Here is an 18,868-nt window from a genome sequence, read left to right as displayed (position 1 = left end):
AGAATATTATATTTAAGAGGAATGCTCTCAACTCGGCTAGCTCCCATGTCTAAAATTGGAGTAAGTGTATAATACATGTTAACCTTGAGATAACTCAATTAATAATAATAATGAGGCGGGGTAAATACGGTGACTAAAATACATAACTTACCATGTTATTAAAGAAATTATAATGAGAATTATATATTTCATATTATATATGTAAATTGTATAATTAATATATTTAACTTGAAATTTGATAAAATAACTACAATCATTTTACCAGTGATTTTCAATAATATCCTTTGTTGAACAAGACAGACATGAAAAGAAAAAAAAATCTCTTCGTACAAAAACAAATAACCTATATTTTCTTTGGTTAAGTGAAAACAAACTACATATTTGACTGTAAGGCCAAAATTCAAAGAAACAGCCACTGATTGAAACAAATTATCTTATTTTTTGGCCACTAAAGTAATTTCAAAATTTTGCTTTTAACTTATTTATGTTTTATTTTTTTAAACTGGCTGAACGTGACGTCATTTATTGCTTTCCATTGCGGAGTTATTACTAATTAATGGATAAGGTAAGTTACTTCTCTTTCCTTTTTCTTCATAATTGTTTGAATTACATATTTTTTGTTCTTCACCCAATCAAAAAACCTCATGCATCCATGATTTGGGTTAAAGTCGCCACTTCGCACTTAATAAACATTTAAAAAATGCTTATTATTGTTGGCTTAGAAGGTAATGAAACAATAATATGAGTAAAGTCAATTCGGTAAACTAGCTTATTTATAAAGTTCAATTTTTTAATCTAGTATGATCTTTTTACACTATACATTTTGTCGTTGTCTGGATTTTATAAATATTAAATACGGACATAATTGAAAAAATATATTTTTGATATATTTATTATTTTAATTAATATTTACAGGATTCTTAAACTACAGAATTTAATTATTTGGATGTTATAAAAAGTACTAAAGGAATTATATATTTCTAGCCTTGAGTTTGACAGGTATAATGTAAGAGTTTATTCATATTTAGTGCCAGATAATGAATAGTGTATTGAATAAATTTTCAACAAAAGGATTCCTATATTTTATATATAAAAAAAAGAGTGTAGATGAGAAAAAATTAATTGGAAAAAATACATGAAAGATAACTAATTCAGTAATGTAATTAAAGGAGATAAAATAAAATAAAAATTTTTGGACCATTTTTTAAAGTTTACCTCTTAAATAAGACTCTACACATTCAAAAACCGTAATCGTAAATGCATCCAGGGGAGTGCTTTTGCACTCATACACGTTCGCCTGACGCCTGTATGCGCGTATTATATCAATCAACTAAACCAAGGGCCTGTTTGGGTGCTCTAAAACTATGGTTTCAGAAGCACTTTTCCGCAAAACGAGGTAACCTCCTCCACATATTTATTTTGTAATCCGTAAAAGCACTTCTGAAACCATGGTTTGGTTTCTATCCAAACACTCCCCAAAACAAATAGGGTATTTTTGTAAATATAACCAAAGACGCGCCCTTAAAACTGAGACAAAAAAAAAAAGGGCTGAGAACATGCCGACGACGTCGTTCTTCCCAAAACGCCGTTTTGCGGACACCACGAAACGCCTACCCTCCCCAGTCAATACTCAATCCCGTTCTTCTTCCCCTCAAGCAAACTCTATTATAACAGTAATAATATTAATTAATTAATTAATTAATTATTTCTTCATTTAGCTTAATTTTCTCTAACCATTACAACGAAGGATAGAAGATAGCAAGAGAGAGAGACAGAACAACTCTTTGGAGAGAGAGAAACCAGCTCAACTAGCTTTTCTGCGTGTGTGTGTGTATATAAAGCCTTCCATTTCCGTAGTGAGGGAAAAACCAAAAACAAAAAAGTTCCCAACAGAGAAGACGGAGGGGAACTCTACAAGATTTGAACCATTTTGTTGCTTTACTTGCTTCCTTCAGAATTTCCGTTGAGGCTTTGTGGCCACCGTTCTGGCCTCTCTCCGATCCGAGCCGCCGAGTTCTGGTTCATCTTGACTCGGTCCTGCCTCGGATGAGCTAGCATCGAGGATCGCTGCGCATTAAACGCCATGGTAACCTTGGACCAAGTGTTTCGTATTGATTGCGTCCCGCCTTTGTTTGTTTGATTTCCTTAGCTTGGACTCTTTGAGCTGCATCGTTGAATCTGCTGGACTTGGGAGTTGTTTTTTGGTTGCTTCGTTCGATTGTGATATTTATGTCTTCGGGATATAATTTGGTTTCTAAATTTAGTCTTTTGGCCGTCCAGTTTTATTTATTTATTAGATGAATTTTGAATTTTGCTGGGCGGCCACCATGTGGGTTGCATATTTGTGGTAGTCCATCCATGTATTTCTAAAAGATCGTGCGCAGTGGAGGCTGGTGGCTATAAATAGTTACTCAGTAATGTTCGGGTAAATTCGAGTAGCAATTAGAGGGAGATTAGGAGATACCAGAGGCATACAAATTTCGGCTCATTTTCCTATAAATATTATACTAATGTTTAGTGGTCTTACGACATGTTCTTCCCATCTACTTAAAATTGTAGAAGGAACCGTTTGGAACCTGAAGTGGCTATTTATGTTATTCATTTATGCTGATTGATCATGATAATTTTATAAACGAGGTAAAAACGTCAGTAAGGGATAAATACTTGATTAAGCTTGCGCTTCATTTTTTTTTTTTTTTGGTTCAATTTCTCCTTAAATTCCATTGAAGAGTAAAATTGTCTAAAATTTACTTGGAAAGGGGCGAGTCTTTTTCAGTGTCAGGATAATATAAAACAAATCCATCTTGCTAAAATGAAAAAAATTTGAATCCATCCACTGCATGTATTTCTGCAAATCTGTTGATGCATGGTATTATTGATAGTTGTGAATATGTGGGCAAAACCTTAGGGAACTGTTGCTTCATGTGCAATGGTTCTCCAGAAAAGATCAAAACAGTGGGACTGTCCAGTGACATGAACATGATGATCATTGAATGCCCGTTTGTTGTGTGCATGTGCACATAACGATCGATGAATTTGTATGCAGATGACATTAACAATGCTAAATGTTGAAACTCATATGTACATCATCTATCAAGATTGACATGTGATCACGAACATATGATGGCAAATTCTCATTCTCTAATGCAACAAGTGTGATATAAGCATTTTTTTGTCTCTCATCTTCTCTCATTGCCAAACTTACCATGTTTCTTGATGTCAAAATTACGTCCATCACACTAAAGTTTTAGGGTTTGCTATGACACCTATGGCCTAGAGCACATTTGCTTGCGTCTTCACCTCCTGTTTCATTGTAACAACTTTCGTTAATTTCATATATTACTGCGGCTATGCTGCAGGCATGTAGTTGGTCTCTACTGTTTTGTGTATGACTCATTAAAATTTTAAGCATAATGTGAAAGTTTAAAATTTTTAGCACATTTCATATCTTGAACATATGTACATCATGCTATCTTTCTTCTCTTTTTAACCTTCATGGTTGGTACTGTTTAATGATGGAGCACTCTATGCTTATCTTTGCAGTCTGCTCCTGTCAACATTATTGTTGGCTCTCATGTCTGGGTTGAAGATGCAGCACAAGCATGGATTGATGGAGAAGTTTTCAAAATCAATGGTGAAGAAGTCCATGTTCGCACCACAGATGGAAAGAAAGTGAGTCAAACTCTTCTCTCTTTATTGTAAACTTTTGAATTTTGAATGCAAATCAGATTTTCTATAAATTTATTAGCTTGTTTGCTTTGATTCTTTATTCTGGAAATGTCTCTTGGCCCTTGCAAGTTATAGCTGCCTCAAATTCCTTTCAGACTTCATATAAGAAAGTCTAGGAGTTAGATCGGGTGTTTTAGCTCTAATGCAGGGTTTACAGCAATTGGGAGATGCCTACCAATCAAAGGTCACCAATGGAAATTAAACTGAAGACCTTTTGGTTGATGCAACTTGATCCAACTGATTGAGCCAAACCTTTACTTTTCAGTCTTTAATTACAAAAAATTCCACACTCTTGCTTGATTATTATCTGCATGTTTTTCTGTTTGACTGAAATTAATGAAGAGTGTTGCAACTTTCAATATTGGTTCTAACAGTATGATGTTCGGCTTTCAGGTTGTCACAAATATGTCAAAGGTTTTTCCCAAGGATGATGAAGCTCTTCCTGGGGGTGTTGATGACATGACAAAACTGTCATATCTGCATGAGCCTGGAGTTCTGCACAACTTGGCAACCAGATATGAGCTAAATGAAATATATGTAAGATATTTACACATTGACTTGCTTTTAACAACAGAAACTTGCTAATAATGTAACCATTCTACTCCTCGAACATTGTTGCAGACGTATACTGGAAATATCCTGATTGCCATTAACCCATTTCAAAGATTACCCCATCTGTATGATACTCATATGATGGAACAGTACAAAGGAGCTGCATTTGGAGAGTTGAGTCCCCATGTTTTTGCAGTTGGAGATGTTGCATACAGGTACCAAGTGGTGTTAATTTGACATGCTTCCTTTATGATCTCTTATGGTTAACTTACTTCTGTGGTTATAATTGTTACAGAGCAATGATCAATGAGGGTAAAAGCAACTCAATCTTGGTTAGTGGTGAAAGTGGTGCTGGTAAGACGGAGACAACAAAGATGCTCATGCGATATCTTGCATACCTAGGGGGCCGATCTGGAGTAGAAGGGCGAACAGTTGAACAGCAAGTTCTGGAGGTATGTTGAAGCTTCTTTTCTTTTTCTTAGCTATTCCTTTTTTGTGCGTGTCTTTGAGGATGGGGCGACTAAATGTTGCTTCCTTTACTTCATATTATTTTATTTAGATTGCAGATTTTAAAAAGGCAAAAGATTATTTCCTTATTTTTCTTTGTATATTCTTATTTTGCAGTCTAATCCAGTTCTTGAAGCATTTGGCAACGCAAAAACAGTTCGAAATAATAACTCTAGGTGCATTTTGACAGCCATACATATCAAGTTAGACTAACATTACTGTAATTAGTGTGAATTTTTTTCTTATATCCATCCTCATGCTGAAATGCAGTCGTTTTGGTAAATTTGTTGAGATCCAATTTGACCACAAGGGAAGAATCTCAGGGGCAGCCATACGTACTTACTTGCTTGAGAGGTCTCGTGTTTGCCAAATTTCAGATCCTGAAAGGAATTACCATTGCTTTTACCTTCTTTGTGCTGCACCAGCTGAGGTAATATTTCTTATTCTTGATATTGAAATAAATCATGTTCTTTTTCTCATGGCACTATTGTGTTGCACAATATATACCATGCCAAACTCTTTATTTTGCAGGTAAAAGAGAAGTATAAGCTTGAAAGTCCTAGTTCCTTCCATTACCTGAACCAATCAAAGTACTATGAATTGGATGGAGTGGATGATGCAGAGGAATATCTTGCTACTCGAAGGGCAATGGATATTGTGGGAATTAGTGAGGAAGAGCAGGTTGATTTTCTGAGTCCTATATCCTAATGTAATTTAAGTGATTTCTTGTGAAGCTGCTTTTATGATAAATGATAACATATTCCAGGAAGCAATTTTTAGAGTCGTGGCAGCAATTCTTCACCTTGGAAATATTGAATTCTCAAAAGGAGAGGAGATCGACTCTTCTGTCATCAAAGATGAGAAATCTAGATTCCATCTTAACACGACAGCTGAACTTCTTATGTATGTGCAATATGATCCTCATAGTGCTATATTATAGTTTCATATTCTGTATCCTGTGCATTGAATGTACAAAATTACTTTAGGTGTGATGCTAAGAGCTTGGAAGATGCATTGATCAAACGTGTGATGGTAACACCGGAGGAAGTTATTACAAGAACCCTAGATCCAGTTGCAGCTGTTGGTAGCAGGGATGCATTGGCTAAAACCATTTATTCTCGCTTATTTGATTGGTAATGAACTGCAGGCTATAACTTTATTTCTGTATGGTCTGTTGCATATCCTTCATAAAGATCCTCTCCCTGCAATCATGTGAACTACAATAACTCACATATTTATAAAGTCATACTTGAACAAGTTCATTATTGGTTGAGGGCTGAATATTGACATTTGAATTTGGCTGTGTATTGGGCATCTAGTGTGATAAATTGCATATTTACACACAATTGTAAGATGAACAGGGAAACTACTATTATCAGTAGTTCTCCAGGCAAAATAAAAATTTGTATGGTTGAATCATCATTTTTCTAGCTTTTATTTCCTTCAATGTTTTATGTTCTGTCCTTTTTACAAATTTTTGTTCCCCCTCTTTCAGGCTTGTGGAAAAAATTAACATTTCCATAGGGCAAGATCCAAATTCAAAATCTATCATTGGAGTTCTTGATATCTATGGATTTGAAAGTTTTAAATTCAACAGGTAAGCCGGTGCATTCAAGTGGCTTCATGTTATTGTATTAAGCCTTATATCTAATGAGTTTCTTTTTCTAAAAGTTTTGAGCAGTTTTGTATAAATTTTACAAATGAAAAGCTGCAACAACATTTTAATCAGGTTGGTTAACTATTTGTGGGTTGTGATCCATATTCCATAATTCTGCTTTTAATCCTGATGATTAAGGTTTCCCTGACTGGGTGATTGCAGCATGTCTTTAAAATGGAACAAGAAGAATACACCAAAGAAGAGATTGATTGGAGTTACATTGAATTTGTTGACAACCAAGATGTTTTGGATCTAATTGAGAAGGTTTGTCGCTGTTGCTACATTATTAATCTGTCCTATGTGACCGAAATATATGATTTACTTGTCATCTGCTGTTGGTATGAAATGTAAATTTTTGGATTTTCTGAAAAATTATAGAGGTAGCAATGATTATTTTATCTTATTTAATCTTTTTCAGAAACCTGGAGGAATAATAGCACTCCTCGATGAAGCCTGGTATGTAACTGAGATAGATTTAACATTTTATTTGACACTGCTTTTGCGCACGAGCTATTTTCATAGTCAAGAGAAGGGTTTGTTATGGATTTAGAATCATGCATTGCCTGATTTTACTGTTTTGGCTGGACTTATTTGCTTGGTTGCTTGACACAGTATGTTTCCCAAGTCCACACATGAAACATTTGCTCAGAAGCTGTACCAGACATTCAAAAATAACAAGCGCTTTGTCAAACCCAAACTTTCTCGTACTAGTTTCACCATATGTCATTATGCAGGGGAGGTAGGTATATTTTGCACATTCATTTTTACATGTTTTCATTGATTTCTTTTTTGATTATAAATTTTTTCCACAACATCTTTCTTCTCACCTATTGTCTACCATTTTTCTTGCCAGGTACTGTACCAGGCGGACATGTTTCTTGACAAAAACAAGGATTATGTGGTTGCAGAACATCAGGCTCTACTGACAGCCTCAAAATGCTCGTTTGTGGCTGGTCTATTCCCACCTTCTCAAGAGGAGTCATCAAAATCGTCCAAGTTCTCTTCAATTGGATCACGCTTTAAGGTATTATCCCTCCGTCTCTTTTGAAATGTATAAAGGTATGATGGGGTCTCACATTGGGACAGCCACTAGTAGTTTTCTGGTCCTTACATGGCATGGTTCTTGCCCATTACAAGCCAGTTTTAAGGGTTGGTTTTCGTACTTGCTTCTACTTTGAGGTATCTATTTCCTTACTTTGCCAAAAGCTGAACACTCCATGTTTCTCTTGCTTTGGGATGAAAAATGAAAAAATAGACGGTGATATGTTGAAATTGACATATGCCTGATAACGTAGAAAAGGGTCCTTCAATCTCTAATCACCGTTGCAAGGTAATATATTGAGATATTCATCCTGTGCAACACGGAAACATTGCCTTGAAAAAAACTATTTCCCATGGCCAAGGCCTCAAGGATCATTTCATCCAAATATCTTAGGCTACTAACGGGTGGTTTCATTATACGAAGAATTATACAGAAGGGTCAGATTCAAAAATTAATTAGTAAGAGGGCCCTCAAATTTATCAAACACATATTACAAATTTATGATCGAACTTTGAGTATTTAGCATTCACATAATACAAATTTACAACCAAAAAGATACCACTCAAGCAACACAAATTTACAAGTGGAACAATAACTATTTACTATTTACCGCAAGCGGTCTTTAAAAATATGATTTGGCAATTTGATCCTTAGCTATAATCCTCTCTTCAAACTGATTCCCTGGGATTGAAGAGTGGACAAATTCCAAACTTAATCTATCATCTTCTTGAAACTTTAACATATAAATGAGAGAATTGGGAGCCGCAAAGACTGTTCTTCCAATTATTATGATGTCATATTAAGAATCATTCCAACCCAAGAGCTAAAGGTGTTAAGTTCAGGCCCATGGACGGTGTCACTATCATTATACACCCATAATTATTCTGTAAAACCAAATACTCCAAATCTATGCATGTATCATTCTTTTTCATAATATTGCCTAGTTATAGCTGTAATCTTTAAATCTAATTATCTTTCATCAAGCACTATATTAATTAATCCCATCATTTTCTGAAGATTCCGAATAACTTATTCCAGACAATCCCAAGCAAATAACTGATATAGAAGCTCGTCACCCCCCAAAAAAACTGATTTAGAAACAAGCTATAGTAGTTCTAGAGCTGTGAAAGTGCGTTACTCATTCAAGGTATCCAAGACGGACATGCTACTGAAATCTTAACCATTATATCTTCTAAATTATTAGCCCAGTGTCTATATATCCAATGCCGGCGGAGAGTTATGACTTATGACCGAGTCACATTCTACATAGAAATTAAATCATTATCTTTGTTGGTTATCATTTGCAAATTGCAATCTCGCATTCTATTTTCCTGAAATTATTTTGGCTCTGTTCAGATTTTATTTTCCACTTATTTTGCTTTTTGTTCAGTTACTCTATTTTGATTCACTTTCTTTCCTGATTTCTTGGGATTTGATGGCCATCATGACTTTTCTCCCTAGTTATGTATTTTTCTTCCTTGGAATGAAGTATGAATACATGAGCAATCACAGAAGTAGGGTATGCTGATTAATTGTCTATATGATAATAAAGTACAGCTTTTCTCTTGCTGATTGCAGAAATCATTTTGGACAGTACATAATCTAGGAAAGTCTTATTCATTTACTTGTTAAGTGGTTATGTTGTATATGCTTATACTGAGAAGCCATGAAATACAAGGCTGGCGGCCATAACATGTCATACTGATATCATCATTTGATTTCACTAGTGCTTCAAACTTTTGCACTACTTTTAGTTTGACATGGCGTTGCTTGGCATCTTGCACGGTAGTTATTTGCAACTCTGGCCTTAATGATACAGTCGCTGTTGTCTCTTTATCAACTTGTGTCTGGGCCATTTTATTCTTCAACAAGCGAGTGGCTTATGTTTCTAAAAAATGCAGTTACAACTTCAATCTTTGATGGAGACATTAAGTTCAACAGAGCCTCACTATATCAGATGTGTGAAGCCAAACAATGTCCTCAAGCCTGCTATTTTGGAAAATGTCAACATTATCCAGCAATTACGGTGTGGTGTGAGTATATTACCATCTCTTTTTGTCTTCAGCTTTAATAATTAAGCGTGCAAAGTGACAATATTTTTGACATTTATTTATGGTTGTTGATCGGTTATCACATTACTTTTACTACAGGGTGTGCTTGAGGCAATTAGAATCAGCTGTGCTGGATATCCTACTAGACGGACCTTTTATGAGTTTCTTAACCGATTTGGTGTTCTTGCCCCTGAAGCTTTGGAAGGAAAGTAAGTCTCCTTATATATGGGTTGTTTTAGTCTTTAACTTGGTTAATTGCTTCCTTATTCCATGAAGAACTTTATTGTCTGGCATATCTCTGCATCTGATGGACTGCTTTAACTTAAGTTTAATTCTTGCTCTTGCTTTTCATCTTTATACTGGTTAACTGTTTCTACTTGTTCCTTTCCAGCTCTGATGACAAAGTCGCATGCCAAATTATCCTAGATAAAATGGGTTTGAAAGGCTACCAGGTGATTTAGGTTCTTCTTGTGGCTTGATATGTTAATAATTGCACATGGGAGGGACACGACTTGAAAGTTGGAATTTGAGAATAAGCCAAGGACTGCTATTTGCCTAAATAGATTACACTCTACATAATGTGGAATTTTTTAGTTCAGAAGTTTATTCTAATTTATTTATATTGGAACTTTACATATTAAGGAGATAGCTGACTATGACTTAGCCACTCAATCTCATAAATCAAGGGGGGGAAATTAAAAAAAAAAAGGTGTAAAAAAAATCACATGATGCATGAAAATAAAAAAAGGAAGGAAACAAGCTGACTGATGCGAAAGTCTCATGTGGTAAACGAGGGGCAATCAGAAAATTAAAGATCTGATGATAATGAGCATGTAATCATGGGATTCCAACACATAACAATCCATGAATCGTTTTTTAATTGAGGCGTTGGGGATGAGGTCAGCAGCAAAATTTTATCTCTGATTAGAAGAGTGCACTATTATAATGCTGATGTATTTGGGGTTGAAAATTTGGGGACTAATAGGAAACTTCGAAGATCACAATGCATCATTAAAAAAAAAAAAGAAGCAAAGCTTTGACTTAATCCTTCAGTATGTCATGCAGGCTTACCTCAGAATAGAATTAAAAAGAAGAAAAGTGATAAAAAGAAACCACAAACATAGAGAATATATCTTATTGACTTAATTTAAAGTTGTATATTTATAATTTCTCCACAATTTTTGTGTGTGTGTGTGTTCCAGTATTTCTTGATATTGGTTGGTGTATATAGGAACTCCTGGACGGATTTATTTATTTATCTGTTTGTTTTGGTCTGAAAGGCTGCTTTCACATCGAGTTGTTTTATCATTTCTTGTGGAAGTTTATGCTAATGTGCTCTGTCACTTCCAAACTCACTGTTTATGATGCTTTGACAGATAGGCAAAACAAAGGTTTTCCTAAGAGCTGGTCAGATGGCTGAGTTGGATGCAAGAAGAGCCGTGGTGCTTGGAAATGCTGCAAGAACCATCCAAAGACAAATACGCACATATATTGCACGAAAGGAGTTCATTGAAGTGCGACAAGCGGCAATTCATTTGCAATCTAACTTGCGAGGTATCCAGATTTCGGTCTTAAAAGATGCCTTCAATTTTCATTTGCTTCATTGTTTGGGAAATTTCGAACCTTTGGCCAACATGGTCAGTCTCTCTGAGTTTGATGCCACTCTGTCCACTGGTCAGTTTTTTGTATCTAGGTACTGAGAGATGATTGTAAATCTTCCTAGTTTTTGAAGGTGTCATCAGATTTTTCATTCGAGAATTTCTATTTGACTTATGAGGAAATGCAATTTAGAATTTTGGGAGTCTTACTACTCAGTGGTATAACCGTGTGTTTGTGCTTAGTCATTAAATATACATGCTTCTTGGGGGATTAAGTCATAAAATGTCCCCTGGTTTTTACTGCTTGTAGGTGTGGCATGTCACAGATGAATTATGCTGCTTGATTGTGGAAAATATGGTAGCATATTTGTTACTAGAATTTTGCATGTTAGCTCTAGCCTAGTATGGAAGTTGTTTGAAGCACTAGTAGAACTAGTTTTGTTCTCTCAACAGCTCGGGCTTTCATGATGAAATGATTTTTAACATGGTATTGGTGTCTTTATCATGAATTGGTGCTTGAGTCACTCCTTGCTGCTCTTGCAAAAGGGTCAATGTTTTTATGGTCACAAAACAATATTGCTGATAACATGCAGCTGTGTTCTATTGGACTAAAATAGGACAGTTGTGGACCTGTCGCCGTGGCCAGTAGCCACAAGTAAAAAGCTGTCAATTTCTATGTTTTGGATGCATGATTATGGATTGGTGATTGAAGTCTTTCTTGGCACAAGATAAGGGTTTTTGATGGTCAAAAAGCAAAATAAAAAGAAGATTGTTAGAGGAATTCCAGCTGTAGCAATTGTATAGGGTATAGGGGCCTGGAATTGTATAACATGGAAACTAGTAGAGCTGAAGTGAAGCCTAGGACCTTGTAGAAAGGTCCAACGGTCTGTCTGCAAAGCTCACGTGGACCAAGTGTGAAAATTATTTGAACTCGTGAATACTCAAATTTTGAAGCATAAAGAATGACAAAAAATAGGCTTATTACTATCAAATAGCCTTTTGTCTTGTTTCTTTGGTCATTGAGTCTATATTTCATCATACCATTTTAAAATTTATGCTGCTATAAAATGCTGAAATATCTCTGGCGTAGCTCTCTTATCCCTATGGGTTGATCTGCATAAACTGCTTCTTAATCTGATGTTCTTTTGATTTTATTTGATAACGAGTAGGCATATTGGCTCGGAAGCTGTATGAGCAGTTGCGGCGTGAAGCAGCAGCTGTGAAGATAGAGAAGAACTTCAGAGGATACGTTGCAAGGAAATCTTACCTAACAGCACGATCATCTGCCATCACATTACAGACAGGATTAAGGGCTATGAAGGCTCGTGATGAATATAGATTTAGAAAGCAAACAAAGGCTGCAATTTATATAGAGGTTCTCTTGTCTATCATCTTTATCATCTGTAAACTTAGCTGAGAAGACATGAACACTGTTTTATTTGCCGTGTGTTAATCTCAAAAAAAATCTTGCAGGCTCACGTGCGTCAACATATTGCACATTCTTATTATAGAAGATTGCAGAAGGCTGCAGTTGTTACTCAATGTGGTTGGAGGCGAAGAGTTGCTAGGAGGGAACTCAGAAAACTCAAAATGGTTAAAATAATATTTTGTTTTTAATGCTGTTTGTATTGCATATGAAGATGACTTCAGGATCTAATAATTTGTCTAACTTCATTTAGGCTGCAAGAGAAACAGGGGCTCTTCAAGAAGCAAAGAACAAACTAGAAAAGCGTGTTGAAGAACTTACATGGCGTTTACAAATTGAAAAGCGTTTGAGAGTAATTATATTATCATATTTTATATTTATCAAATTATTTGCTTGATTTGTCAGATTAATGTTGCAAACCTCATGCTATAATTTTATTTTTTTCTTTTAACAGAGTGACTTGGAAGAGGAGAAAGCACACGAAATTGCCAAGTTAAAGGATGCATTGCATGCGATGCAAACACAAGTAGAGGAAGCAAATGCCAAAGTCCTAAAAGAACGTGAGGCTGCTCGGAAAGCAATTGAAGAAGCACCCCCAGTTATCAAGGAGACTCCTGTTATAATTCAGGATACAGAAAAGCTGAATTCCTTAATGGCTGAAGTCAATAGTTTGAAGGTATAAAATCATTATTCTTATAAATAATTTATTCATATTTTCTGTCATGGTAATTATCACAGTTTTATATGGAAGAGTTCGATAAAATAGACTAGTGGATACTTTCTTTAACTGAAACATCTGATTATTGATTGAGGTTACACAAATATTTAAACTATATTTTCCTACTTCTGCATCATTCAGGAGATATTTTGATGCAAACAATCATAATTATGCTTATGCAGACAATGTTTGGAATTCAGTGGGTGATTTGATTTGAAATTAAATATATAGTTTCATTATAATTCAAGCATCACGATAATTGGATTGGGACAATTTGATTTTTGACTTATATTTTAACCCTTTTCTAGTTTGTTCTTCGGTTATGATTTCAGAGGGTGCGTAAAACAAATTTATTGCCTGATTCAATTTCCTGTCATGCAGGAGTCACTGATAGCAGAAAGAGAAGCTAAAGAAGAGGCCAGGAAAGCTCATGCAGATGCTGAGACTAGAAATGCAGAGCTGGCTAAGAAAGTAGAAGATTCTAGTCAAAAGGTGGATCAACTTCAGGAATTCGTCCAGAGGTCAGTAAAAAGCCTTTTTTGTCTTTTTTGTTTTTTTATTTTGAGGGGGTTGGGTTGTGGGTTTTTTCCCCCTTTTTTGTTTTTTTTTTTTTTGGGGGGGGGGACAGCTCTATAGTTTTTACCAGTTCCACAATTGCATCCAGCTTACTATATTGCCCGACAGGCTTAGATTTACATCCCATCTGTACTCTTGATTGCTTTTCATAAATTGGATTGAAAGTTCAATGATTTATTTATTTATTTTGGTAGAAAAAGCCTTTATTATATAAGGGGTATTACAAAAGGGTCGGATACTACATCCTCCTATAAGAAGGACCTGAAAGTTGGGAAAAATTATAATACTTAAAACACTTTAAGCTGCCATGAATATATCAGCAAAGGGAAGCAAGAAAAAAAACCATCTCTTAAAGTTGTCAAAGCACCTTTAAAACTCTTAGCATTCCTTTCCAACTACATACACCAACATTGCTCATGGGCCCCAAGAGAAGGAAATAAAGTTGTGATAAAAGAAATCCACTTGATTTACTTATTGCCATGGCAGTGAAGTATGATCAATTTCTGGTGCTGTAGGCATTTTTGGTGTCTTGAGGGTTCAGTTTATTTCAAGTAATGTACCCCTTTCTATTTTGGGTAGCCCCACAATTAATATCTCCTTTCAAATAAAGTGAGCATTTCTTAGAACCTGATGAGTCTACAAATGTCTTCAGTTCATTTGCAACTTACTTTGATTTGTTTCTTCTATTGCCTAAGCTCCCCCCTCCTATGCATCCAAATCTAAGGAGTTGTATAGTTTGTCTTTCAGCTGTCACTGAAAGTTGTCTGAAACTGTCTTTTTCTTCTTCCTTGCATCATAATCAGCCATCTTCAACTTCCTTAATTTGAAATTGTTCTTAAAAATATTTCTCAAAATGTATTAGGTTGGAAGAGAAAATATCCAATTCAGAGTCAGAAAACCAAGTTCTTCGCCAGCAAGCATTGGCTGTATCCCCAACCGGAAAAGCTCTATCTGCAAGACCAAGAACTGTGATTATACAGGTAAAGGCTAGGAATGAAAATGAGGTTATTTGCCTGCGTTAGAATGCATGAATAGAAATTTACAGTAAGATCTTGTGCACAATTTGCAGAGGACACCGGAAAATGGAAATGCTTTGAATGGAGAATCAAAACTTGGAACAGTAAGAGGACTCTTGCTTTTCATGAATGCATGTCAATAATTTTTTCGCAATGGAAGGTTTTAGTTTAAAAGTCTTTCCTTCTGTGTCTCTTAGGACATGACACTTGCCGTATCCAATGCACGTGAACCTGAATCTGAGGGGAAGCCACAAAAATCTCTGAATGAGAAACAGCAAGTGAGTGGCTCGTTAGATGCTCTGAACAATCTAAATTTTGTTGAATATTTTGAACTGTCTCTTCATTTTTTACCCCTTTTCCTTAATCTTGCCATATCTTACTATCTCATTTTCTGGGTCAGGAAAACCAGGACTTGTTGATCAAGTGCATATCACAAGATTTGGGATTTTCTGGGGGCAAACCTGTTGCTGCGTGCATGATCTATAAATGTCTTCTTCACTGGAGATCATTTGAAGTCGAAAGAACAAGTGTTTTTGACCGTATTATTCAAACTATATCTTCAGCAGTTGAGGTAACCTCCACTTTTTGTTTATTTGAGCATTCTTCAAATTAGCTTTTGCATTATTAAATGCTTATATGAATCCTGGAGTACTTTTTACTGATAAATAGCTACTTCTGAAACATTAAAGGCGCAGGATAATGCTGATATATTAGCCTACTGGTTGTCTAATACATCAACTCTGTTGTTGCTTCTCCAACGAACTCTCAAAGCTAGTGGGGCAGCTAGCCTAACACCACAAAGGAGGAGAACTGCCTCGGCATCTCTGTTTGGAAGAATGTCTCAAGTATGAAGCAAATGTTTGTCAGTATATACTTTCTTCAGAAACTTCTCTCAGTTTATGAAATTGTTGTCCTTTCCGTGATATTAGGGGCTAAGGGCATCTCCTCAAAGTGCTGGTTTACCCTTTCTAAATGGTAGAGGGCTCAGTAGATTGGATGATTTAAGGCAAGTGGAAGCAAAATATCCCGCTTTGCTGTTCAAGCAGCAGCTTACTGCCTTCCTGGAAAAAATATATGGAATGATAAGAGACAACCTTAAGAAGGAGATATCTCCATTACTCGGATTGTGTATCCAGGTAGATTTTTCAGGTTACCATTTTATGAATGCTAATGACAAAAGGGCAAGTAAAATTTGATTGTGCTTCTTTATAATCAAGGTTTTGCAGCAATTGGCATTCTTTTGTGTTGTTAGCAAACAACAAAGTTGTCCGTTACTTGTAACTGGTATTTTATGAAGTCCGGAAAAAAAAATAAGAGAAATTATATGTTGTGTTCAAATTTAACATTATAACTTTTCATAGGATATCAATCACAGTATAAAAAGTGTGTGTGTGTGTGTGTTGGGGGGGGTGTGATACGACAATATGCTTTTAGTGACTGCTACCTAGAAAAGAAAACATTTTCTCCCACTTTAAAGGAGAATTTCTAAATAACATCATGTAGATGACAAATCTTCGTATGCTACTTTGCACCTATGAGCGATCCCCAAATCATTATTAGCAGGTTGATATGTATGTCGGTGGTGTAGGAAAGCAGTCGCATGTGGGTTAGACTTCAATGTAATTGACAAGCACTGTTCTGAGTTCATTTTCATCTGGATAACACAAATGCAGGCTCCAAGGACTTCACGTCAAGGTTTAGTGAAGGGACGCTCACATGCTAATGCAGTTGCACAACAAACTTTAATTGCTCACTGGCAAAAAATTGTGAACGGCTTAAACAACTCTCTGAAGATTATGAAAGCAAACTATGTGAGTTCTAATGTTTCCACGAAAAATGTCTGCATTTCCGTCGTCGTCCAATGATAGTATTTACTGAAGTCCTTTGTTGTTAGGTGCCCCCGTTCCTGGTCTGTAAAGTGTTTACTCAAATATTCTCATTCATTAATGTCCAACTATTCAACAGGTACTTTCTTCCCCCTTCCACTCCTTTCTTCCCATTCTTTTGTCTACCTGCATTGCATATATATCATATCGCTGCAAGAAAAATGCAGTCATTTTCATGGGCTTGATATGATCACATCTGCAGTCTTCTGTTGCGTCGGGAGTGTTGTTCATTCAGTAATGGGGAGTACGTAAAGACAGGTTTGGCTGAATTAGAACAGTGGTGCACTGAGGCGACAGAAGAGGTGAGCATTGAGCACATTTTTTTTTTTCATTATATATATTTTTCCAATTTAGGTTTCCGCCTGAACTCTGTTACTTGCAGTATGCTGGTTCAGCTTGGGAGGAACTGAAGCATATCAGGCAGGCTGTTGGGTTCCTGGTACCGGACATTTTTCATAGAAATTGAATTTTGGCTTCAATATTGATGCTTTCCTCTTGACCAATCGTCTGCTATTCTTTTATTTAGGTGATACATCAAAAACCCAAGAAGACCTTGAACGAAATAACAAAGGAGCTTTGCCCTGTAAGTGCCTTTTTCTTCTTTTGTGCTTTGCTTAAGTTACTCTTCGATTCACATCTAGAGGATATATTATGGTGCTGCAGGTTCTTAGCATACAACAGTTATACAGGATCAGTACAATGTACTGGGATGATAAATATGGCACGCACAGTGTGTCTACAGATGTAAGCTAATGTCTCTAGTTTCAATAGTCTACTATATTTATGGTCACTAATAGTTGCGTCTCTCGGAACTCCTTCAACTGGTCTTAGCATGGATCGTCCTCTTGATTATACAGGTTATTGCAAAAATGAGAGTCATGATGTCTGAAGACTCTGGCAACGCTGTTAGCAGCTCATTCCTACTGGATGATGATTCAAGGTACTGCAAAAGCTTTGATTATTGAGTATACTGGACAATTTAATTCCTCCTCAATTGTTGACCTCATCTTGCTTCCATATCCAAAAATTTGTAAATGCCTGAACTCATGAAATCAACTTGTTGCATTTCTCTTTTCACAATTTTTTATTCTAATACTAGATTTGAATAGACAGCAGTTCAAGTGTCATGGTGTTAGTTTATTCATTAATATATGATGGCCTATCTCGGTTTTGACTTTAGCCTTCAATCGTTAAATGTGAATGCAGTATTCCATTCTCAGTAGATGACATCTCTAAATCCATGCAACAAGTTGACGCATCTGATGTGGATCCTCCTCCATTAATCCGCGATAACTCAGGATTTGGGTTCCTTCTAGCACGGTCAGAGTGATGCAAAATATTTAATGTCAATTATTGCCTCTGACGCTTCATCATTTGGCTCTCCCGGTACAACATAAGTTGCAGGTTCTAAAAATTGTTTATATGATCTTTTTTCGGTAGTAATGTGTACAGTATACTTTCACCAACCCAGGCTTCAGATATTGGGTTGTTGTCTGGGTTAGTTCATTTTTACCCCTCAAGTTTCATCGACAAGAGGGTTTTTCCTTTGTGAAAGCCATGTTTACAAGGGTTGTAATTCATGGCGATTATAGGTAAGGGCTGGTGTCCAGGCATGTCTGTCACACTTGCCCAAGGGCTTTTTATTCTTAATTATTGTTTATTTTTTTTGGGGGAAATATTTTGTTTTTCCTCATATTGTTGGTCGCTTCTTAGTGTTATAGTTGGATGAAATTTAGTGACGTTAGATCATTTGGATGTAATTTGCATTTGTTATGATATTTTTGGGGTTAAACTGAAATATCAGATAGGATTTTTTGAATGGGCTGAGTTATCATTAAAAATGACTCAGTGCAACTGTACATATCCCCCATTATTTGTTTAAACTTTACAGCTTCAATTTCAGCTTTAGTAGGAGCTGTGTTCCTCGAAGTCTCAGGACAATGAGCAGCTGTTTCCTCTCAGTGCAAATGAATCGCCATGCTTCCCCCCCCCCCCCCCAAAAAAAATTCTAGGGTTTTAACATCTAATTTCAGACAAAAGTTTAGCCAACTTGTCCTAAATTGCATTCCAAACTAATTCTTATATTTAGAATTTATTTTGTAATATAATG

At 35.9% G+C, this 18,868-nt stretch overlaps 1 protein-coding gene across 1 annotated transcript; it reads left to right on the top strand.

Moving 5' to 3' along the window:
* The first annotated feature begins 1,785 nt into the window (after positions 1 to 1,785).
* On the top strand, positions 1,786 to 18,687 carry LOC114713121 (myosin-17). The gene is made up of 39 exons (XM_028897702.1): positions 1,786 to 2,086; positions 3,544 to 3,672; positions 4,123 to 4,266; positions 4,351 to 4,496; positions 4,577 to 4,733; positions 4,906 to 4,964; positions 5,059 to 5,218; positions 5,320 to 5,469; positions 5,555 to 5,691; positions 5,775 to 5,921; positions 6,284 to 6,385; positions 6,460 to 6,517; positions 6,608 to 6,709; positions 6,864 to 6,901; positions 7,058 to 7,184; positions 7,299 to 7,469; positions 9,389 to 9,520; positions 9,638 to 9,747; positions 9,930 to 9,990; positions 10,915 to 11,092; positions 12,306 to 12,511; positions 12,610 to 12,729; positions 12,816 to 12,914; positions 13,017 to 13,238; positions 13,662 to 13,801; positions 14,719 to 14,836; positions 14,926 to 14,976; positions 15,070 to 15,150; positions 15,273 to 15,443; positions 15,562 to 15,717; positions 15,802 to 16,008; positions 16,546 to 16,683; positions 16,767 to 16,837; positions 16,961 to 17,060; positions 17,141 to 17,197; positions 17,285 to 17,341; positions 17,422 to 17,502; positions 17,616 to 17,698; positions 17,965 to 18,687. Exons 1-39 carry the CDS (start codon positions 2,084 to 2,086, stop codon positions 18,086 to 18,088), a joined length of 4,593 nt encoding a protein of 1,530 aa, XP_028753535.1. The 5' UTR covers positions 1,786 to 2,083; the 3' UTR covers positions 18,089 to 18,687.
* Positions 18,688 to 18,868: the final 181 nt, after the last annotated feature.

Source organism: Neltuma alba, unplaced genomic scaffold, assembly GCF_004799145.2.
Source record: "Neltuma alba isolate B1F8T4 unplaced genomic scaffold, ASM479914v2 tig00011419_pilon, whole genome shotgun sequence".
Classification (NCBI taxonomy): Eukaryota; Viridiplantae; Streptophyta; class Magnoliopsida; order Fabales; family Fabaceae; genus Neltuma; species Neltuma alba.
This window is presented reverse-complemented; position numbering and strand designations above follow the sequence as displayed.